The sequence below is a fragment of the Corvus brachyrhynchos genome, unplaced genomic scaffold (genome assembly GCF_000691975.1).
Source record: "Corvus brachyrhynchos isolate BGI_N302 unplaced genomic scaffold, ASM69197v1 scaffold56, whole genome shotgun sequence".
NCBI lineage: Eukaryota > Metazoa > Chordata > Aves > Passeriformes > Corvidae > Corvus > Corvus brachyrhynchos.
In genome coordinates, this window is record NW_008238664.1 from 1,116,337 (window position 1) to 1,138,628 (window position 22,292).

The window sequence follows — 22,292 nt, forward strand, 5'->3', positions numbered from 1 at the left end:
TTATTAATTTGTCTTTATTCATTCCTCTCTTTCTGCCTGGTACAGTGTCTCAGTCAGATATTTTCTTTCTGCAAAAAATGCTTAAATGATACTTGATTCAGCTCTCCCACTGAAGTAGCCAACAGCTACCATTTGGCTCAGTTGTTTGCAATGAGGATGAGTAAGAAGTTGAACATGCAGAATAAAAGAATATATTATTTTTAACTTTCTAGGCCAGTCTACTTGCTGAAATGGACACATATAAAGCTATGTAAGAGTTGAATTCTTGCGTAAGAAAAGTTCAGTTGTTCAGTTGACCTGCATTCTCTAACTTTTTTTAGACAATCCTGTTTTCAACAAATAACAGAAGATTGTAAGCTGTTAGATTTGTTATCTAATTATGGAGAAGACACTTCAGTCTTCACATGAAAAAGGATTGTTCTTCCTGAGTGTAGAAGCCTTGAACTGTAATAATTTACTCTGTGGTTCAGATTGTGCAGCTAAGTCAGTAATTGTGTATGATTTCGGGAGGAGTGGGGAGCATCTTAGTATGGGAAGAAAAAAAGATCAGGATAGAGAGAATGAAACTTTTCTTTGCACCAATTGCCTTTACATTTACTTTGCTAATTAAGACCACTGTTGTTGGTGTTTGACCAGCTGAATGTTAGCCTTTGAACCTCTTTGTCCCTTTGAACCTACTTGCCTCTGACACTAACAGCACTGCTGTGCATTTCAGTGCCCAGCAGAAGAAAAATTCTGCTTGAGGAGGGTGAATTTGAAAGTGGGAAGGAATGACTAAAAGCCATAAGCTTTCCATGTAATGCTCAAATAGCCATCTGGGAGGGAGAAGTGGAAAGAGGATTGCTGGAGATTCAGCTGCTACTCAGGCTGAAATGATTTGACACATTGTCTCAAAGTTCTTATATAAATGCATATGTATTGAGGGGTAGAGTCACCTGCTGTGTTACAACTTCTACAGTCATTTCTTTGCTCAGCAAATTACGTGATTGTTAAGGTCTTAGTTTGACAATACATGTACCTTAAAATAAAAACTTTTCTGTGTACTGCTTAGATGTTTGATATTCTTTAAGTAGTATTTGAATTTCTTTTAAACCAACAATAACTTATGGGATTTTTTTAGAGAAATAAGATTTTTGTATTAAAGCTGCATTTTATTAAAGAAAAATGCCACAGCTAAATCAGGAATACAGGACTAAAGCTGAATAGCAACAGATGAAATGTTTTTAATAAAGTTTTTTGATATTGCAGTTTATTGAATTGTCCATAAAACTGTACAAATGTTATCAATTCTCAGAAATTCATGCTGAAGTGCAATTGAAGAATTATGGAAAATTTCTTGAGGAATATACATCTCAGCTGAAGAGAATTGAAGATGCTTTGGATGACTCTGTTGGAGATGTTTGGGACTTCAGTCTTGATCCCATTGCTTTGAAGGTCTTCATATATTTAATATATATATACATTGTAACTGTTATTTTTCTAGTTCGTTCTTCCCTTCAAAACCTCAGCAGTAAAAGCTTGATGCATTTGTGCTCTTAAAATTTTGACTTTTGTGTTTGAGAAACCTATCCCATATGACTTTAATTATCAAGTAATTAATAAATTGGTGCATATCATAAGAGAAGATGTTTTCATATTATTATTTTCTAGTCTTATGGATACTAGCAGAAGCTAAATGAATTTCCAATTCTTCATGTGTTGGGAAGGCTGGTTTCAGCAGACTTCTTCCCTGTGACTGGTGGTGTTTTTATCTGGGGGCTGGGGTTCCAGGAGAGCTCACTAATAGTTGTAAAACTGTAGAGCAAACTGTGTGTGTATTTTTAGGTTGTGTTTTGACCTAATGGCCTTGGTACAGAATTGGCTGTTTTCTTGGTCACAGGTTCTCTCTCCTCTGAGGAGCATTATTTTTTCCTCTTCACTGAATTTCCAGACATAGCTTAAAAGCGCTTTTGTTGCCATATGAAACTTGTCTGTGCTGAAGATGCACTCTCAAGCAATCATCTGTCTGAATAATTTGAATAAATTATGTGTAGGGCCACCACAGTACTGGATGTTTATGCACTAGTCAAAATCAGGCTGACTTAAGTACACATTGTCAGTGCCTGCATACAGATGTATTTTCTGCTTCCTGTTTCTGGCAGCTGGGATTATTAATTAATGTTTTAGATGTCCTGGGCTGTTTTTTTCCTACATATGCCATAATGACCATGCTTTTGCTTTTCAAGTTTTGTAAGTAAATTGTTATAAATGCTATGTAATATACCTAGTTATTTGCCTGTCTGCCTAGAGTGAAAGGAAAGGTATTCCCATGTAAAGGTGAAGAGTGAAGGTTTCTTGCAGTGCAGGTTGCCAGTAATGTGCAATTGTGGCTCTCTTATTACTGACCCTATTTGAGATTAAACTGGGGGAATATTTGCCTAGTTGGATAAATGTATTTTTGACTAATGTTTTCTAAAGTTGCTTATTTGTTGTTTCTGTTTGGTTGTTTTGTGGTTTTTTGTTTGTTTTTATTTTAATTTTAGCTTTTGCCATATGAACAGTCCTCCCTACTGGAGCTCATAAAGACAGAAAACAAGGTAAGTGCTTTATGCTTAACAGAAAAAAAAGTTGTTCAACCTCAACCCAAGCCCTTTAAATGTGAACTTGTTTGTAATCTGTGTGATTTTTTCTTTTCCCCCCCTGCTTTGAGTCTAGGTTCTAAACAAAGTTATAACTGTGTATGCTGCTCTTTGCTGTGAAATCAAGAAGTTAAAATATGAGGTAAATTCAGCTGACTTTTATTATTGCATATGAAAAGGTTTGCAATTTGGCAAGCTGATATATAGATTTATTTTTAGTAGTAAAGAAACAAGATATGTCTAAATAATTTTTGCAGCTTGATTACATATATCCTATTTATTAAAAAACAAATTTCTGCTTTTGTTGTTAGGCAGAAACTAAATTTTATAATGGCCTCTTGTTTTATGGAGAAGGAGGTAAGTAGCTCCCTTTACTGTAAAAGTTTGTAGTTTTGCGTTATTGCTTCAGGTTATATTAAATGCTACAATATCTGTAATTTTATAATGTGGATACATGCTTTCTCTGTGTCTTTAACTATTGCACACCAAATAGAGAACTTTGAGGGGATAGGGATACATGTTAGTGTCTTGTAGCTGTCCTGAGTTAGCCTAAGATAATAATAAGGTTTATCTGAAAAGCCTTGTTACCTGCTGTAAGTATTGTTACATTAACAGGAAATTTTGTTGCAGCCTTATTTGCATGGGAAGTAGGGAGTGTGAGCTGCTGAGGTTGTATTAAATATCTTATGTACAGCTTGTCTATTGTAGCAGCTGTTTTGCAAGGTATGGCATTGAAAACATGTTTTTCACATGTAAACACATCCTAAACCAACTTATTTTGTTTTGGGACTAGATTTGACATTGGTTGTAGTAAAACAATAACTCTGTGATTTAATTGTAGTAAAACAATGAAACCATTAACAAATAATTTGACCAAAGTCCTGACCTCTTCATTTATGCAATTAGTATTCCACAAGTTGGAGTGTGTTGATGTCACCTGCCCTTCCAGAGCAGGTAACTCACACCACATGTTTAGACCATGGCATAAGATGGGCACAAGTAATTTTAAGTCAATTCACAGATCATGAGACCCTGCTTTAGGTGAAAGCTGATTTTTGTCTTGGAGTTAAACTGGTAACTCCTGAATGACTGGCCTTAAGCTTCCACCTTAAGGGATGCTAGTGTGGGAATAAGCACAGATCTTGGTCACAAGGACTGAATATATTAAAGAGTTGCTTCAGAGACCTATCACCCAACTTTGTTTGTATTTCAGTAATTTGAAAGAGAGGGAAAGCCTTTTCATAGTAGTATTGTAAAAGGGCATCCTTAAAGCTTTTCAGGAGATGAGAGTGTGTGATGGAAATATCAGGGAATGTGAAATCCTTGAGCTCAGGACTGTTTAACATTCATTTAGGTGTTATATAAAATGACTATTGTGGTTAAGGAACATGGAAAAGTGGGGGATTTGTTAGCTTGTTATATGGGAGGTTTTTTGGTGTGGTGGTTATTTTTCCTTCTTTTCTTAGCAGACTTGCATGTCTTATCAGATATGGTTTTAAATATTTTAAAGTCATACACTGCCAAAATGGTACTGGGAGATCCCTCCGAATTTTCCATGTCTCTAGCATGAAAAAGTCAGACTGTAGCAGATTAATATACTGCAGCAGCAGTTTGTTCCTGATGGGGGTGGTGCAGGGAATGCTTGGGAATGGCAGGAACTGAGAGGTCAGCCTTCTGAGGTTTAGGTAGGAATGCAGAAATGATGTTCTCTATTTCCATGTCTCTACTTGTAGCACTTGCTTTGATAACAGCAAGCTTGCTTACTTTAAACAACTGGCAAAGTTACTGGCTCAAGGATGGCTGAAATTTAAACAAATACTATGCTGGCTTGTTCCATCTGTGTAAAGAAAATTTTTCCCTCATCTTGTCTTTGCATTGAGTAGGTCTAGGAACTTTAGGTAGTTGGATGGGATTTTTTAGGACATACATTGAAGAGATTAAAGTTTGAACAAAATGTGTAAAGAAGAAGCAATACAATATTTAGTATCTTGTCCCAAAGCTCCATGTTAGAGAAGTATGGAGACCCTAATCTCTGACAGCTCTAAAAGAATATATTTTATGCTGCAAGAAGACCTGCATTTCTTAGGCAGGTAAACTTGTAATTTTAAGTGAGCTTTTTTTGCTCAGAATGACCCAGAAGAAAAATCTCGAGTCTACAGCATCTGTTGTCTCAATGGGAAGACAGTCTTTTGTCAGGTGATGTTCAAACTACTCCAGATGACTGAAACAGTTTGGCATGGGTGATGTAATTATTGCATTTCTGTGTTCTGTGTCATACTGATAATGCTGTGAAGCTATGGTGGTAAGCCTGTTCTTCTGTGCAGAAGAATATGTAGGAAAAAGAAAATTAATTCCTTCTGGTTAATCATGTAGAATATTCTTTCAAAAAAAACCACCTGGATGTTTCTTGCAAGATAAATACCTAGTATTTTCATGCAAATTTCTTAAAAATGGAAACATTTATATGAAGTTACATAATAAGTATGCCTTTAAAGAATTACTGGTTTTATTCTTTTTCAGATGAAGGAGACTTTTCCCAGCTTTGTATCTAATTTATAAACCATGTAATTGTTAATGAAAAAGAAACTCCAAAAATAAGTCCACCTTAGGACAGCAAAATGAAGAGGTTTTGGGGCTCCATCGATACTTATAACAGTGCACTCTACTTGTATGACAAATAAATGGCTTGAAGGCCAAGCTTCAACATCAATTTAACAGGTACAACACAGGCTTTAGAAAGTGTTGACAAATGTTTCTCTTTTAAGCCACAGATTCCAGCATGGTGGAGGGAGATTGCCAAATACAGATGGGAAGATTTGTTTCTTTCTTACAGGTAGAGTATGTTTTGATTGTTTGACAGCAATTGTAATCTTAATTTTACTTGCAAAATAGATTTAACATATCCATATCCTGTTTGCATTTTGCTGAAAGGCATAGCAGTCATTTGATATGTTACTATGTTTTGCCTGCAGACCTGTCACAACCAGCTGACATATCACATATTGTTTAGGGATTTTTTTGTACTGGAAATCTAATGAGAGAAGGAATTAGAATTTACTTTTAAAATATTTCAATAGGAGAAGATAAATTGAGGTTGCTTTCATCTGATGTTAAAGGTAGCTATTTTTATGGGTCTGGCTAACAAGTTTTAGTGTTCATTGAACACTGGAAATGGGTTGTTTTATACGTTTGGGTTTTTTTTAGCTGGTAGAAGAAAGCAAAATCAAAGTATGTACCTGAAAAAATTTGCTTGTGTCTCCTTCAAATGTTTTTGGAAGAACACTTATACAGCTTGGTTGTTCAGGATCCTTTGCATGAAAACAGGATCTGTTTGTCTTCTGAGGATTTCCTGTGCTCTTGGGTTTCAGTCTGTTGTGGAGTTTTTTGTCCTTAATATAACTTAAGTGACTGTCCCATTCCAAAAATGTTTCTATTTTTATGCAATATTGCCTATAATGAAACATCTGTGTTGAAGCAGAGAATATAGAGGAAGCTTCCAGAATGTTTAAACAAATTCTGGTTTAACAAGAGTTAAAATTCCTGTTCTTGATGTATAGCAGCATGGCAGTAATCATTTGCTGTGTCATGACAAGTCAAATGCTGTAGGAAGTAATTTCTCAACTTTTTACCATGCTGAACTGCAGTGAATTGTTAGGATCTCTTGGGTTTTCTTCCCCGTTTTCCAAGCTCTTTGTTTTATCAACTTTGTAGGTTTCAACCTTCATTTTCTGTTTCTTTCCTAGCAGATGTTTGAGACCTTTTAGTGATTCTCAGGTGGGGCTACTGTACATTTGTGTTTTTCCAGAGCTAGGATGCTCTGTCCAGGTGGAAGCTGAGAGCAGGATCTCTGGCTGTCTGGATTTCTATGTGCATTGCAAATGAACTCTGTAAAATAAGTCTGTTTATTTAAGGGATTTATGCTGATATGTATATTTATGAGGTAAACACTACACAAAAATACAGCAGTATTCCTTCTGAGACCACTTTCTGTGCTGTGATGTGTTAGGAATTATTGAAAAACTTTGGAAGGAAGGGACATGCAGGATGTTACCGCAAAGGGAGGGTTTACTGTGCTAACAGATGTGTGCTATTTAGGGTAAAGCTATGAGGAAAAGGTTTTGCTTGTGAAGTTTGTTGCTTTTCAGCAGCGGTATTCTCTGAAATCTGTTTCGTGTTCTATATCCCTAGATTAGGAAATGCTGTTCTGGTCACTGTTATAAGCATATCCCCAGGGGTGGTGTGAAAATAAGAAGTTGACAAAAAGAGGTGAAAAGTATTTTTCATAGAGCTAATGTCCATGTATTGGTTTATTGGCTCTTCTGAGCCTTCTAGAATTAGCTAGATGCAGTAGCCTCAAATTTGCTAGGCAAAAAAAAATTTTAAAAACATTATCAAAATAATGCTCTGAAACATTAGTTTAAAATTACAATCTTGTCTGTATTATGTAGCTGCTAATATGCATGTGCTGTTGAATTGGACTACTTTCCAGAAATTTTAAAATGGCAGCTCGTGCTGCCTCCCCAGGAAACATGATCTCAGCTATGTATTAATCCATTCTTCTGGAATCTGTTGGCTTATTTCAGCTGCATTTGTTAGAGCAGTACAAGAAGTAATGTTTTGTGAAAACTGGTGACTAATAGAAGGCAGAAGCCCAAATAAGATCTATTTTTGATGGAGAGGAAGACACAATTCAGCTGTTAGCCAGTCTCCTGGCAGGCTGGCTGTTCAGCCAGTGTGGGCTGTCTGCTATAAAGCCATCTGTGTGCAGACTGGCTAGACTCATCACACACTGACATTTCCCTGATGACATTTATAAGATAAATTAATGAGCAGGTATTATTGCAGTTAAGGGAAACTCAGATTCATTTATCCTGTTGTTCAAGGAATGCATTGTTAAAATCCATTGTAGAAATTAAAACAGTCCTTTATATGGTCAGACTTGACACATTCTTACTCATTTTGTTACGTAACTGAGCTGAAGTTCTGTCTTGGTCAGGCAAACCTCTCAAAGACACTGACTTTGTTTGTTTTAAAGCAGTATTCTGTGGCTTATCACTCTTACAGTAGGTACAGGCTTCTGTGGTAATTTCTAATTTGAACTTGGCTATTAGCAGCATCCAGAGTGTGACTCTTAGTGGGAAAAAAGCACAGCCTCTGCTAACAGGGATAGTGTCCCTGAAAGTACTTGGGCTCTGTTGTCAAGTCACTTCTTTACTGTCTTTGATAAATTGAACTGATGGTATAAACTGTCAGAGTTGTACTGGAAGCTTGTGTTTGGTAGTTCATTAGCTTAGACTCAGATCCTTTTTCAGAACTGTTAGTGGGATGTTTTCCATCCTGCTGTAGGTCTGTCCACTGACTTGGATTACGGATATAGTTGGAGCTTGAGCTGCAAACTCTGTAGTTTATGTTTGATGTTTTAGGTGTAATGATAACTTGTGTATGAGGAGGATCTATGCATTTATATGCATTTTATTTTCTTGTATTTCAGGAGCTGTCTTGCTTTGTTACCCGATGTTACGAAGTGGTGGTGAATGTAGTGCATCAGCTGGCTGTTCTGTATACCAGCAACAAGTAATTATTCCCTAAAATGCTGTTTTATTTTTATGTAGAGTTAAATGTATAAAATATGAATGTTATATTTAAGGCATGGTCATTTTTGGAATTAGACATATAGTGCTTTGCTGTGCAAGTTTGGGCTTCATAAATGGTTGTGGAAGTGGTTTTGGTTTATTTTCAGAAAAAATAGTGTTTGTATATAGTAAGATGCAAGGATTTAATTATTTGTCATTTTTAGTCTTTATGTTTAAGAAATATTGGTTTTTTCATCCTTGCTCTTTTTGAGATGCTCCTCCTGTTGCTTGATTACATAGATTAAAAATCAGATCACTTCTACAGTCTATTTTTACAATGTAAATCTTGGCATATATTCTTCACAGAACAGCCATGATAAATATGAGCTGTTCTAAAGATTAAAAAGGCATTAAAATATTTATTTTATTTACAGGAATGCACCTAAAATTATAGAGACATCTGGAGTTCATTTTCAGGTGGGAATGATTTGGAACTCTTTTGCTTGTGTTAACATATATCTAGGTCTTGATGATTAATCCTGAGAAAAACAGCATGAAAGTGACTTTTGAAGACAGCTTTCAATTTGGAATCTCCTTTAAAAGTTTTATTTTATTAATCAGCTTTTTCTGGCCTTTATGTGGGAAGGCCTGGTATCTCCATGTCTGTCATATTCTAGCTTTCTTAGAAGTGAAGTGTTTGCATGCTCTGTTATTGCAATGTGTGCCTCTGCATACAGGCAATATTAAAAATTATGCTTTCAGTGTCAAGATAGATCAGGGAATTTAGTTTGTGTGCAGACACCCCTTTAATATTCCTTGTGTCACTACAAATAAAATCTTTAAGCTGCCAAACCACAAAATTTCCTGTTTAACTCTCTAGCTGGTACCATGTTGGCTGAAAATACATTGAAAGGAACTGAAATTTTATGTGCCACATATGACTGCAGTAAACTTTCTGATAATTACAGTCCTTTTCTTTCCTTTTTTTTCTCCTTGCAAAAACAGGCAATGTATGAGCATCTAGGAGAGTTGCTCACAGTCTTGATCACTCTGGATGAAATAATTGACAATCATGCCACGCTGAAAGAGCACTGGACCATGTATAAGAGGTGTGTCTCTGATGTGACAAATACTCCCACAGCCTAAAAGATAAAAGCATGTGCGTCTGTGTACATTACAAGAAAGTCAGTGTGGGAACATGGATTTTGGTAGTCTCTCCAGAAATTTCAGTGAAGAACAGGGCTAAACTCCCATGGTGTCCTTGTAACAGTATCAGTAAGTTTTTAAAGTACTGAATGTTACATTTTCAGTGCAGGGTAAGCATCTTGGCAAACAATATAATAGTTGGTGGGGTTTAAAGAATATTCAGTAAGAAATGTAGTACAGAACTGAGCTAAGACTATCCCTATCCATATTGACCATGGGAATGGGCATACAGCTTTAAGAAGGGATGGTACCTTAAGTAAAAGCTAAAGAGTCAACAATTGTAAAGGTAGCTAAATTAGTGGAGTATTAATTGTGTGGAGTATTGTGTCCTTGAAAACCCAAATAAATGGGAGTTAATCAAATACAAATCGCTTATACAGACCTAGTGGATTTTTGTGGGGTTTTTGGGGGTTTTGTTTGTTTATTTTGGTTTTTTTTTTAATTTTGGGGATGCTGCTAAGGGTAGGTGTGGGAATCAAAATCTATTATTAAAATAGTTCAGGGTATGACAAAAATGTGAGCACGTTTATGTGTGTGTTCCACACCTACTCCTTACAGGCTGCTGAAATCTGTCCATCACAATCCTTTTAAGTTTGGGATTCAAGAAGATAAACTAAAACCATTTGAAAAACTGCTGTTAAAACTGGAATGCCAGTTACTTGATGGAATGATATTTCAGGTAATGAACTTAATATTGCCCAGTATGATAGAGGAAGCTTACATGAAAGCAACACTCTTTTCAGAATGAGTGGTTTGTTTGTTTGTATTTTGTTTTTGTTCTGGTTACAGCGATGTGTGAGTTTGGCTCTTGCATCTGTGCCTGGGAGAAAAAAGGCTCTGTTGTAAGATCCTTTCTTGCTCTTCTCATGTGCTTGAACTGTGCCAAGCTTTGAATGGTAGCAGTAAATGCGGACTGTTCTGCCAAACTAGAGAAACACAGACAACTTGGCATTAGGACTGTGTATTATCAGAATTCTGCTTTTGTCCACATAATAGTGAGCAGGTTTACATAGCATAGGTCTTTAATTTAGCTGCAAATCAATTAGTCACTTCAGTGATCTTTAAAATATTTTGAGTGTGACCTGTCATTTGTTGCATACAAGACAGGTTGCTGTCATTAGGGACCACTGTGGTGGTACATACCCCTGAAACATGTGGGGGCACAGGTGGATGAGAAGGATTTTATTACATTTTCAATACAGTTAAATTAAATGTGTTCATACAAGAATCCATCTCTTTAGAAAAGTGTATGTTACAGACACTGAAATGGGATGTTGTGGCACAGTGGGCAGAGGATAATATTGTTGAACCTGGTCAAAGCAGAGTCAGTTGCTCAGGTCGTGCCATTACATCTTAAGTGGCATAGGGGAAAAGGGCTTGTTCTATAAAAGCTTTCAAAAGGAAAATTGTAGGTAAATAATTAGGCACACTTTGGCTTATTCTTTCAAAGGATGTTGCTACCAGCTATCCATTTTTCATGTTTTATTTCCTTAATGTTGTATAAGTACGAAGACTTCATTATATATTTGAAACATCAGTAGGATTTGACTGGTATTCATTCAGGAAGTTTCCCCTCCTGTCCTGCAAATGCCTCTTCCTAAAATTCATTTAAAAGATTGGATGCAGTCCTGTTAAGGACATTTCTAATCTCTTTGGGAAGTATGAAATGTGCCTCTATTTTTTGACTGTCATGGGATTTTTGCGAGCTCTTTTAAACTGCCAGCAGTAGTGTGTGATTTTATGCTACAAGGTCATGAGCCACATCCTACAAGAAACTTGTGTGATAATCTTGCTAAAGGACAGTTAGTAACATATTATAACGTGATAATACAAATATGCATCTAGTTTCTTAGCACTAGCTCATCAAATGGTTTCTTTAAAAATGCTCCTTAAAGGAAATGGGGAAATAAATAAAATGGGGCTTTGAATGTCAGGTGTAAGAGTGTTTTAATATTTTCTGGTATTATACTTAAAAATGGAAGCATAGTTAAGAATCTGTATGTTGTAGAAGTTTAAGGCTTACTTTAGGTTAGTTTTAAATAAATGTGCTCTTCTAGTATTCTCTTGAAAATCAGTAGTCTTTTGAGGTCCAAATCTCATGGCATTATCTTGATATATTGATATTTTTCCCCCTTTTTACTCAGGCTTGTATAGAGCAACAGTTTGATTCTTTAAATGGTGGAGTGTCAGTGTCAAAGAACAGCACATTTGCTGAAGAATTTGCTCATACTCTTCGCACAGCTTTCGCAAACGTTGAAGCCAAACTCGGTAATGCAAGCTCATGCTTTTCCTGCCAGCTTCTCTGTGTCTAAAATTGTTTATATTGTTCGTGTGGGAGTAAACTTCACAAAGGTGTATTTTTTTCAGGTGAACCTTCAGAAATTGACCAGAGAGATAAATATGTGGGCATCTGTGGCCTCTTTGTACTGCATTTTCAGATTTTTCGGACTGTAGACAAGAAATTTTACAAGTCATTGTTGGATGTCTGTAAAAAGGTGAATGCTTTATTCTTTTGTCTTTCAGTAATGAAGCAGGTAATTTTCTGAGTTACATAGCATAGGACAGACTTGGGAAAAGAAAGAACACAAAAAAGTCAGAGAGCAGAGTTAAGAATTCTGTACTTCTTATAACCCCTGTCATTTTCTTTTAAAGATGGTATAAAATTTGTGCATTCACATAGCAGCAAGGTAAAATAGACTTGCAATTTCTATTAAAATCTTTCTTCTCAAGATTAATGTGGCACTGAAGACAAAAAACTGTTAGAGTTATGAGTACTCTGGTGCTGAATAAATGCTGTGGGTTTTGACCTTGGCTGTAAACATTTGTTTTGGAAGACCTCTAAGTGCAAAGTTGACTGGGACTTTTTCATATTGGATGGTGTGAAGAAATTATTAAAATCTCTAATATTGTTTAGAATCGCTGAGAGTGGTTATAATTTTGCCCGTGGTGTCCTTAGTAAACATCTAGGGAAACTTTTTTTAACATCAATGTAATACTCTGTAGAAAACAGTTACACGGAAATAAACTGAACTGTGTTAATTGTGTTTAGTGGTAGTATTTCCTCCTCCTTTTTTTCTTTTCTTCCCAGGTACCAGCCATTACATTAACAGCTAACATTATCTGGTTTGCTGACAACTTTCTGATCCAGAAGATTCCAGCTGCTGCCAAACTACTGGACAAGAAAAGTATTCATACAGTTAAAACACAAAGGGAGAACTTTTTACAGCAGAGGGCACAGTCACTTACCAAGTATGCTTCCTAAATACTGCCTCATGAAGCTGTTTGGCAATTATGTTATAAGCACGTGGGCTTTTTCATTCAGTGTAGTAACATGCTGTGTAGTGTCTCTCAGTGGTGTTAGTCACTTGTTCCACTTCACTGCAGCAGTGAGTGTGTGTCAGTGTTGCTGCAAAGAGTTTTGGCCAAAACTAAGCTGCTTTTCATGCCATGCTTTCAGAAAAATATATATTATTACACCAAAATAACGGTATTCCTGGCAGTTCTGAATATTTGTTTCAGTTACTTCTGTTTCCATATTTTCAAATTCCCTTTTGTTTTTTAAACTAGTGTCTAGGAACCTGGGATGCTTTGTTTTCTGTTAGGGCTCTCTGCTTTCTATGTGTTTATGGAGGTAAGCTGCTAGTAGGCTTATACTAGAGCTCACCTCTGCTTGGTGATGATATTTTCTTTGCAAGCATTTCTTTCTTTGTGACTGTTTTTATTGCTTGTTTAATGGTCTTTGAAATTATCTGTATTTGAAAAAAGCCTCTCTTGTTTTGTGTTCTGCATGTAGTGTGCAGCTCACCTCTTTCTCCTCTAAAATATGCTTAAAGATGAGATGGAATATTTTTAGCTGTTAGTCTTAAGAACAAGTGTACTGCACAGGAAGATGACAGGGCTAAGGTTTGTATGTTTCAGAATAAAAGAAGAAAGTGGAGACTGGGGTCTGTGGAATGGCAGTAAAAACTTACATTTTGCACGTTGCCTTCAATGCAATAAGCAAGCTGGCAGAACTGAGTTGGAGGGGAGGAGGGAAGGAGAAAAAGCAGCTCTGTGCCTGATTCTCTGACAGATTATTTTCACTTCTGCCCTGTTTCTTTTTCAATCCACCTTTTCCTGGCCTTAATTCTTTCCTGGGCTTCAATTCCTAGATAGGGCATAATTGCACTGCTGCTTTGCTTCTGGTCTTGGGCAGTGGTACAAGTCTTAAGATTAAGAAAAAGTTGAGAAAAACTTCTGGGTATTCAAATACATTTCATAGAAACAGAATCATTTAACTTGGAGAAGGCTTCAAAGATCATCAAGTCCAATTGTATCTCAGCAGTGTCAAGTTCACCACTAAACCATGTCCCTAAGGCCCACATCTTTAAATACTTCCAGGAATGGTGACCCAACCCCTTCCCTGGACGGCCTGTTCCAGTGCTTGACAACCCTTTTGGTGAAGAAATTTTCCTAATATTCAATCTAAACCTCCTCTTGGGAGAAGAGACCAGACCCCACCTCACTAAACTCTCCTCTCAGGGAGTTGTAGAGAGCAATAAGGTCTCCCTGCACCTCTTTTTCTCCAGGCTGAACACCCTCAGCTCTCTTGCAGGGCTTATGCTCCTTCTCCAGCTTTGTTGCCCTACTTTGTACACACAATTTTGAGGATATTGTAATAAAATCCAGATTTTTGCATCTGCTGATTTGAACTGTGCAAGTAACCTTTTCTTGCTTGTTTACAAATCCTTGCATTGGACTATTCCCTGAATATGAGGACTCTTTAGAAGTGTAATTTTTGGCAATGGAATCAATGACCTGAATACTTCCCAGCTACATCTGCTGTAAGAAGTTGTATTGCAGTGTCACGATTCTCTATTTAGCTCTACTTAACCATTTAATTACAACTAGTGTAATTCAAACAGATACACTTCTGTAGAATGATGTTACTTAAGAGCAGTCCAGTCTGGCATTGATGTAATGACAAGTTATATTTGTTTGTCTGTGGGTGTGTGTGTTTGTGGGTGTGTGTAAGCAGCAGAAATTCAAACTTGGAGGAAAAAAAATTGGCACCAGTGTTGGACTTTTCTGTCTAGTGTTTAAAAGCACTTTCTAGCAGTTTTATGTGGCCTTTTAATTTAAGGAAGTGTAATATATGCACTGCTAAGAGGGCCCTGCGTTCTCTTGAAAAGTAGATGATTTTTGACTCATTGTACAGATATAATTGGCAGAGTAACTAATCCTTGCCTACAGAGAATTGAAATGTAAATGAGTATAGGGTTCTGATACTTTTAGGAATGGTGAGTTTTTATTTTGGGGACTGAAAGTTTAAAATATTTCCCTTGCAACACTTAAGGTTTTGGAAAGAAATAAGAAAAGAAAATCTTCATAATCTTCTTACTTGAAGTGAGCAACATTCCCTGTTTCCTTCCCCAGAGATATGCACTCATACTATGTTTTTGTGAGCTCGTGGATGACAAAAATGGAATCTGTCTTGTCCAAGGAGCAACGCGCGACGAAGTTCTCTGAAGATCTTTCTAACCGCTGCAATGTCTTCATCCAGGTGTGCAGTCTTCTAATGTGGTGGTGCAGCAATCTGATGTTTTGGTGCAAGTTGTTGAACATAAAAAGAAATCACAGCAGTTCTGTGATCATTGGTGTGTTATTTCACAGTGTGGGAATTCTTATAAAACTTGTAAAGCCCAGTACTCTTCCAAGAAAATCTGTAAAAGGTCTTTTGATAAAGAATATGGGGAAAGGGACTATGACTAAATATTCAGTGGCTAGAATTTTGGATTTTTCTCTTGACTTAGGAAACCAAGAAAGCTTCATTTTCTTGTAGTAAAGGTTTTGGGTTTCTTTCCTTTTGAGTCATGAGGTATGTAGGGTGGACTGAACCAGTGTCTTAATTTAGTTTTATTTAGGACAATACATACTCCCAGTAAAGGTTTTGTGTTGTTTCATTGTGCTTTGCCTAGTGATGGTACTTTACAAGAATCTTACTACGTTCCAAGACAGCTGGTTTTCTTTTGGCCTACTAACAGCATGTAGTCTTAATGTAAGATGCATCTTATTTCTGAATTTATTTTTTGCTAGTTTCTATAAGTATCTATCTGCCTGACAGAAATTTGATGAGAATAGGTGTGTGAAAAAAGCATGATCTTGAATCTTCTTTAGCTAAAAACAAGCATGTACTAGGCTCTGTGGTTCTTACATTTGAATTAATTGCAATGGACTTAAAAATTTGTTCCATACTTCTCTTTTTTTTTATTGTTACTATTTTTTCTTTGAAATAAGTTTAGTAATTTTTTGTCATGTTGTATATAATCAGCATTGTATTTAAAAGCTTAGAATGTGTTTATGTAGAGATGACTGGTATCTTTACTGTGGGATGGACATTTCTATTTAGAAAGTGTAAAACTGTAAATACTGCCAGTGTATTTATTCCACAGAATCTGGAAGGTTTAGATTGTTTTTGTGATGGGATGTTTCTTGGTGAGTTGGGAATTGTTTGATGGGTTGATTTACAATAGACTGAAATTATTTTGAGGCTCTGTGATTATTCAACTCACTAACCTGTGTTTAATTGGAATGGCTTTAGAAGAGGTTAATCAGATGATCTAATGAGTCATAGGCAGTTTCGTAGTGTCTGCTAATAAAAGGGTCTCATTCAGCTTTGGGATCTCATGCTTGTTTAATTTAGTGGAGTGGTAAGCTCTCTGTTGTGCAGGGGCAAAAGTTAGCTGTCTGTCATGTATGAAACAAAACAGAGAGGACTTATTTTACTGACTTGTGGAAATATTAATTTTTAATTTTTCTTCCCCTTGTATTCATTTTATTTTTAGGGTTTTCTTTATGCATACAGTCTTAGCACCATCATTAAAACTACAATGAATCTTTACATGTCAATGCAAAAACCTGTGACCAAAACCTCCGTAAAAGCCCTGTGCAGACTTGTGGAGCTTCTGAAGGTAGGTCACTGGATGAAAATTGTCTATTTCACGTAGGAATTACAGAGAACGTTGACCAAATATCCCATATTTAAAAAAAAAAAACTGTGATGGGAAGTGGTTTAGCATGCCTGGCTTCTTGTTTGTGAGTGGTTTGGTTAGAGAATAGATTTGGAGGGCTAGGACTGGTTTTGTTCATTTGTTTGTTTGTTTTGGGGTTTTTTTTATTCATAGCTTCTAACTGGCTTCCTTAGTTGATGTCACAGAATGATTGAGGTTGGAGGGGATCTCTGGAGGTCGTTGGTCCATCCTGTCTGTGCTCAAGCAGAGACACCTAGAGCCAGTTGTCCAGAGCAGTGTCCAGATGACTTTTGAATATCTCGAAGGGTGGAGACTCTACAACCTTTCTGGGCAGCCAGGCTGTGCAGGCTGTGACAGTGCTTGGTTACCCTCATAGTAAGAAAGCGTTTCCTGATGTTCAAAGGGAAACTTCTGTGTTTGTTTGTGCCCATTGCCCCTTGTTCTGTCACTGGGCACCTCTGACAAGAGCCTGGCTCCATCTTCTTTTCACCCTCCCTCCAAGTATTTATGTACAATGATACGATTCCCCTCCAAGCCTTTTCTCCACTGGCTGAACAGTCTCAGCCCTCCCAGCATTTCCTCACATGCGAGATGCTTCAGTCCATGAATTATCTTCATGGCTCTTGGCTGGACTGTCTCCAGTGTGTCCATGTCTCTCTTGTGCTGAGGAGCCCAGAACTGGACCAGCACTCCAGATGTGGCCAAACCAGTGCTGAATTGGGGAAGGGTCACCTCCCTCGAGCTGCCAGCAAAGTGTTGTCCATTGGAGCCAAAGCTACCATTGGTCTTCTTTGGGACAGGGTCACATTGCTGCTTTGCACTCAACCTGCTGTCCACCAGGACCCCCCAGGTTCTTTCCTTCCAAGCTGCTTTCCTGGTATGGTGGATGATTCCTGGTATATACTGGTATATGGGGGATTGTTCCTCCCCAGATGGGGGACTGCACATTTCTCCTGGTATTTTTTCCAAAAGAAAGGTACTCTATTTTGGGATAAATTCTGGAAGCAGTGGTGAACAAAACTGAAAAAAAACCAAAACAAAACAACAAAATTTAAATCAACCCTAAAACTTTTTTATGCTCCTGAATAGCTTGGTCTTCTTGGTTTCTAAGGGTTAATTGTAATGCTAGTGGCAGCACATTACAAAGTGGAAAGAGTCTGTATTTGCAGTGTGGATGAGTCACACATAAAGCCAGATTCTAAAGGCAGCAGTTTTAGTAACTACATGAACTAATGTGTTTTGGGATTGACTTCAGGCAATAGAACATATGTTTTACCGAAGGAGCATGGTTGTGGCAGACTCTGTGACACACATCACTCAGCATCTGCAGTATCAGGCTCTTCACTCTATTTCTGTGGCCAAGGTATGTAATCCAAGTTCTAATAATTAATCTTCATCCTATCTAAGTAGTTTCAAAATTTATAAGCTTTCCTGTAGTTCCAAGCTTCTTCCTAGAAAACTGTACAGCATAGATGGTTATCTGTTTTTTGACCAAGAATGATTCCCCTCTTCCTCTAAACTGCTGCATCTCTTGTCATCTTCCTCTTGTGTTCTTTTTAGATTTTATTTCTGGTGAATTTTCACAAACTGACCTTTGCTTACCTCTTTTCTGATGCACATTCATAAAGCAATCTGTTGCAGGTCTAAGCAAACAGCCTGTTATTTAAGTCTTTGTCTTCTTGGAAAAATAGCAGTACATGATGGCTTACAGGAACCTACTGTGGGCATAAATTCTCTATTTCACTGTGGGATAAAATGGCTTCTTTTGCTTATCAAATCTTGAATTTCAGAATTCAGGGCAAATGAGAAAATGAGACTTTAGTATGCCTGTTCTGATGTATTACTGATTGGTTTTATTCTTTCATCACATTCAGTAGCAGAATTACAAAGGATGTATGCTATTGTTACTGGTGCAGCTATTAAATTTCCTTTTTATTTGGCTGTAATCTCAATTTATGTATCTGGCATCTCTATATTTTCTAGGGTAAGCAAAAAAATAGTTGTACTTATAAAAAATTTATATGTAGATATATATATATGTAGCAGGAATAGCATGAACTGAAGAGGTTCCAAACTTTAAAGTTACTAAGAAAAACTGTTTCTCTTCAAAGAGTACACATCTATATAGAGAGAGAGATGACTTTCAGAAACTTTTCAAATGGTATCTGTAATTACATTACAGTTATTTTTAAATGCATAGAAATATGCTAAGACTTCTGTTGAAGGATATTGGAAAGAACACATATGTGAGCCGTCCTTGATATTTTGACTACTTATCAGAAAATATGTAAAAGGCAAAATGTTGGTAAATAGAAGGATCCATTAGTACTGCTCTTTTTATCTGCTCTGCTTTGTTTCTAAGTGGTGTAAGGTCTAAGACACACAGCAGATGAGGTTAGGAGCTTCATGCTGGGCACACAACACGTGTGGAAGATGTTTTATTTAACTCTTTTGTGAAACTTCCTCTTCTGCGTCCCTCTGCTACTCACAAATACATCTGTGACTTCCACTTTTTTGCCATTACACTTGGTTCCTTTCATTTGTTCATGCAAATAAGTTTGCACTTCATCTTCCTGGTACATTAGAGTTTGTAGAAAATTGTAAGCTGTTGTTATTACCATGTTTATATGTCTCATGGCTTTTCAGCTGTAAACTGAATTTTGTTATCAACAACTGGGAGTCATTGATTAAAAATTTAAATTACATGTCCGTTAGAACTAAAACTGCCATGCACTCTCATGCAACTTGCACAGTGTTTGTGTACTGTATGACCTACCCTATGTCCATGTTGGCTGCACATATTCCAAGTTCATAGGTAGGTAATATCACTGAATTGACGGAGTAAGTGAATCTGCATTCAGTTACCTCTGTTCACAAAACATAACTTGTTTGCAGAAATACTCAATTTATGACAAGTCCACAAAAGAAGAAATAGTAAGCTATTGCCTTTGGGCTTAGGTAACTTTTCTCTGAATTTCTGTGTCTTTTTGTCATCAAGAAAAGGGTAATTTCTGATAAAAAGTACAGTGAGCAACGCCTGGATGTCCTCTCTGCTTTAGTGTTGGCTGAGAACACCCTAAATGGGCCAAGTACGAAACAGAGGCGACTGATTGTTTCCCTTGCACTGAGTGTGGGAACACAGATGGTGAGTGCCATGATTGTTCCAGCCCTTCATTTGTTTGGTAGAGTGTCCTATGAAAAAATATCATCTTGTGATCTCGTGTTTATTTTTTTTTTCTTCATTTCTACAGAAAACATTTAAAGATGAGGAACTTATTCCCCTTCAGTTAGTTCTGAAAAAACTGGACTTGATCAGTGAACTCACAGAGAGGTAAGCAGTGGCAGCAGTATATAGAAGGCAGCAGTGTCTTGGGGCAGCTGGGTCTTCACTGTATGAATGTCAAAATCTGGTCTCTGCATGCTGGTGGAGATTTTTGCATATTTTGTAGACCAGGGATGGACAGAAAGAATTCCAGAGTTAGGTCTGAAGCTCACTTGTCTTTGGGCAAGTTGTATTTCACCTGACTGTTGATTGTTTAGAAATTCTATCACTTTCTTGGATGACTTGGTTTTATGATAAGCTGAAGTGTTCCCCTTAACCCAACCCCAAAATTTATGAGTTAGTACCAGTCTGTTTGGGAGACTGGGCTGTTAGTTCACATGTGACACCATGTTTTTACTGCTGCTGTAGTTTCAGTGCACACTCAAGTTATACCATGCTGGCCATTTGTAAACCAGGTGAATATCTGGGTTCCATGCAGTTTTTATGGAGGGAGAAAAACACCTTCAGTGGTTGACTCATGAGATAAAATCCTGGGAATAATGTAGACAAGTTGTATTGGGAGAGGCCTGTTTCTCCTTTGACTCACAGGAGAAAATTAGAGAATGTATGTTTGATCTCTAGGCTACTAATTAAGGCATGTAATAAGAAAATGGTTGTTTAGGACTTCGCTGTAATGTAAGATTTAAATCTTTCAGAGACTGAGTAAATCTTTTCACTAAAGCAGGTACTTTTTATTTATAAATAGGCTAGTGGAAAAAAAAGAAATAAAAAGTTCTTTAACAAGGAACTTCTGAAGGTCAGTGCATCTGGAACATTAAATAATGATGTAAAACTTGGGCCTGAAATGCACTTGTCTTTAGTTAAAACGCACTCACTGTGTTAGAAGAATGGTTTCTTCCAAATCTGTGTCTAACAGTTAATCTTTTATTCCAGAGTTCGGGCACAATGTGACTGTTGTTTCTTGTACTGGCATCGAGCTGTCTTTCCAATCTATTTAGATGATGTCTATGAAAGTGCAGTGGATTCTGCTAGACTACATGTAAGTAGTAATGTTACAACTTACTAACTGTTGTGACAGCTTCAGATGAAGAGATGATAAACCTTAGACTGAAGCTCTTAAATGGAAAGCTCAAAAAGTAAATCCCTGGCTACTACTGAGTCAGACATTTCTTCTCAGTCTGGAGGATATAAAAGCAATCTTTGTTCTAAATCTATCTGTTAGATTTCTTTAAAAAATCTCAGGTTGCTGTTGTTAATTCTGCATCTCTGTGCCTGTCTCTTTGTTCCTCTCTTCATTCTAATTTGAAATGAACACCTGCTAGACTTCAGCATTAAAAGCCTTTGTTTGTCATTGTGGTTACATATTTCTAAAGCAGGTATCACTGTGTTCAGTGATTCTGTGTTGAATAGTTGTCCTGTAGCTTTTTCCACCCCTTATCTCTTCTCCCCTTGTTGAAGTACTATGTACTAGCTGCAGATGTGAATCGTGCTTTGGCATGATAATCCTGATAAAAATCAATCGTCAGTTCCATGGTTGTACAGTACTGAAATGAATAAAGTGCAAATAATTTCTGATGAAATAGCTAATACTTGGGATCTTCCAGTCAGCAGCAAATAGTACTTCAGGTTAAGGACATGACACTTCAGTAGGGTTTATGAAGTCCATTTCTAATAAAAATGGGCAGACTAGTGATTCTGATTTTTGTTAGCTTTGAACTCTATTTGAGTTGCTGGTGATATATCAATCTGTTAATAATATATATTTTTTAATAAGTATATGTTTAGTGCACTACGGGACTGTGTACCTGCTATGATGCATGCAAGACACTTGGAATCTTACGAGGTGCTTCTGGAATGCTATGACAAAGAAATCATGGAAGTGCTCAATGAGGTAATTGGTTGTGGTTGGGAATTAAACACAGCACTGTGCTTGAAATATCTTTAGCTCAGATTAGCATCTACTGTAGCAAATCTGATATGATCTGTAAAAATTGCACAGAGAACTTTGGTTCTTTATTTTAATACATAAGAAAGTGTTTATTTTGACTGATGATTTTGGTTGGTTAAGACCCACTTTTAATGGTATCTGTGTTGGCTGGGAACATGAAAATACTGCACTCTAAATTATGTAAGTTAACAAAACTTCAGTTACAGATTTGGCTGTGCAGACAGAGGAGTGCTTTTTGTCAGATTAGCTTCTGTTTGGATGAATGCCTAAAATAAATGCTACTGTTCTTAGTGTGCATGCATGGCTTTTAGTAGTGAAGGGTCTGCAAATACAGATGGCCTCTTGACTGAATTATTATCTAGAATTATGAAGGAGGTTTTACAAAGAAAATGCAAATTTGGATTTCCCGAGTCCTAGTTTTTAACCTTTGAACTATGCTTTTTATTTGACTAGTTCAAGACCAAACATTACAGATTATTCAGAAAATCAGACCAAATTTTTTATTGTAAGACTCTTCCTCACTGAATTAGTTCTTACTATTTAGATAGATAGCCCTAAGCCTAGTTCCCCTTAAAATGAGAAATGAGAATACTTGAGTGTACGTTGTGTTAAACTCCTGTGGAAGTTTTAGTCATGTAAAAGATGGCATTGAGT

General features: G+C 36.9%; 1 protein-coding gene across 1 annotated transcript in view; it reads left to right on the plus strand.

Annotated features, from left to right (window-relative positions):
- The first annotated feature begins 230 nt into the window (after positions 1-230).
- The window catches only part of KIAA1033 (KIAA1033 ortholog), a 36,384-nt gene continuing 14,322 nt past the window's right edge, over positions 231-22,292 (plus strand). Inside the window, exons 1-20 of the mRNA XM_017737726.1 lie at positions 231-250; positions 1,233-1,434; positions 2,523-2,576; positions 2,695-2,760; positions 2,930-2,975; positions 5,384-5,451; positions 8,110-8,192; positions 8,626-8,668; positions 9,197-9,300; positions 9,956-10,076; positions 11,542-11,665; positions 11,765-11,892; positions 12,486-12,646; positions 14,813-14,939; positions 16,222-16,347; positions 17,663-17,770; positions 19,406-19,552; positions 19,659-19,738; positions 20,624-20,729; positions 21,465-21,581. Of these exons, the coding sequence (XP_017593215.1) occupies positions 231-250; positions 1,233-1,434; positions 2,523-2,576; positions 2,695-2,760; positions 2,930-2,975; positions 5,384-5,451; positions 8,110-8,192; positions 8,626-8,668; positions 9,197-9,300; positions 9,956-10,076; positions 11,542-11,665; positions 11,765-11,892; positions 12,486-12,646; positions 14,813-14,939; positions 16,222-16,347; positions 17,663-17,770; positions 19,406-19,552; positions 19,659-19,738; positions 20,624-20,729; positions 21,465-21,581 (2,031 nt within the window). The remainder of the gene's footprint in view (positions 251-1,232; positions 1,435-2,522; positions 2,577-2,694; positions 2,761-2,929; positions 2,976-5,383; positions 5,452-8,109; positions 8,193-8,625; positions 8,669-9,196; positions 9,301-9,955; positions 10,077-11,541; positions 11,666-11,764; positions 11,893-12,485; positions 12,647-14,812; positions 14,940-16,221; positions 16,348-17,662; positions 17,771-19,405; positions 19,553-19,658; positions 19,739-20,623; positions 20,730-21,464; positions 21,582-22,292) is intronic.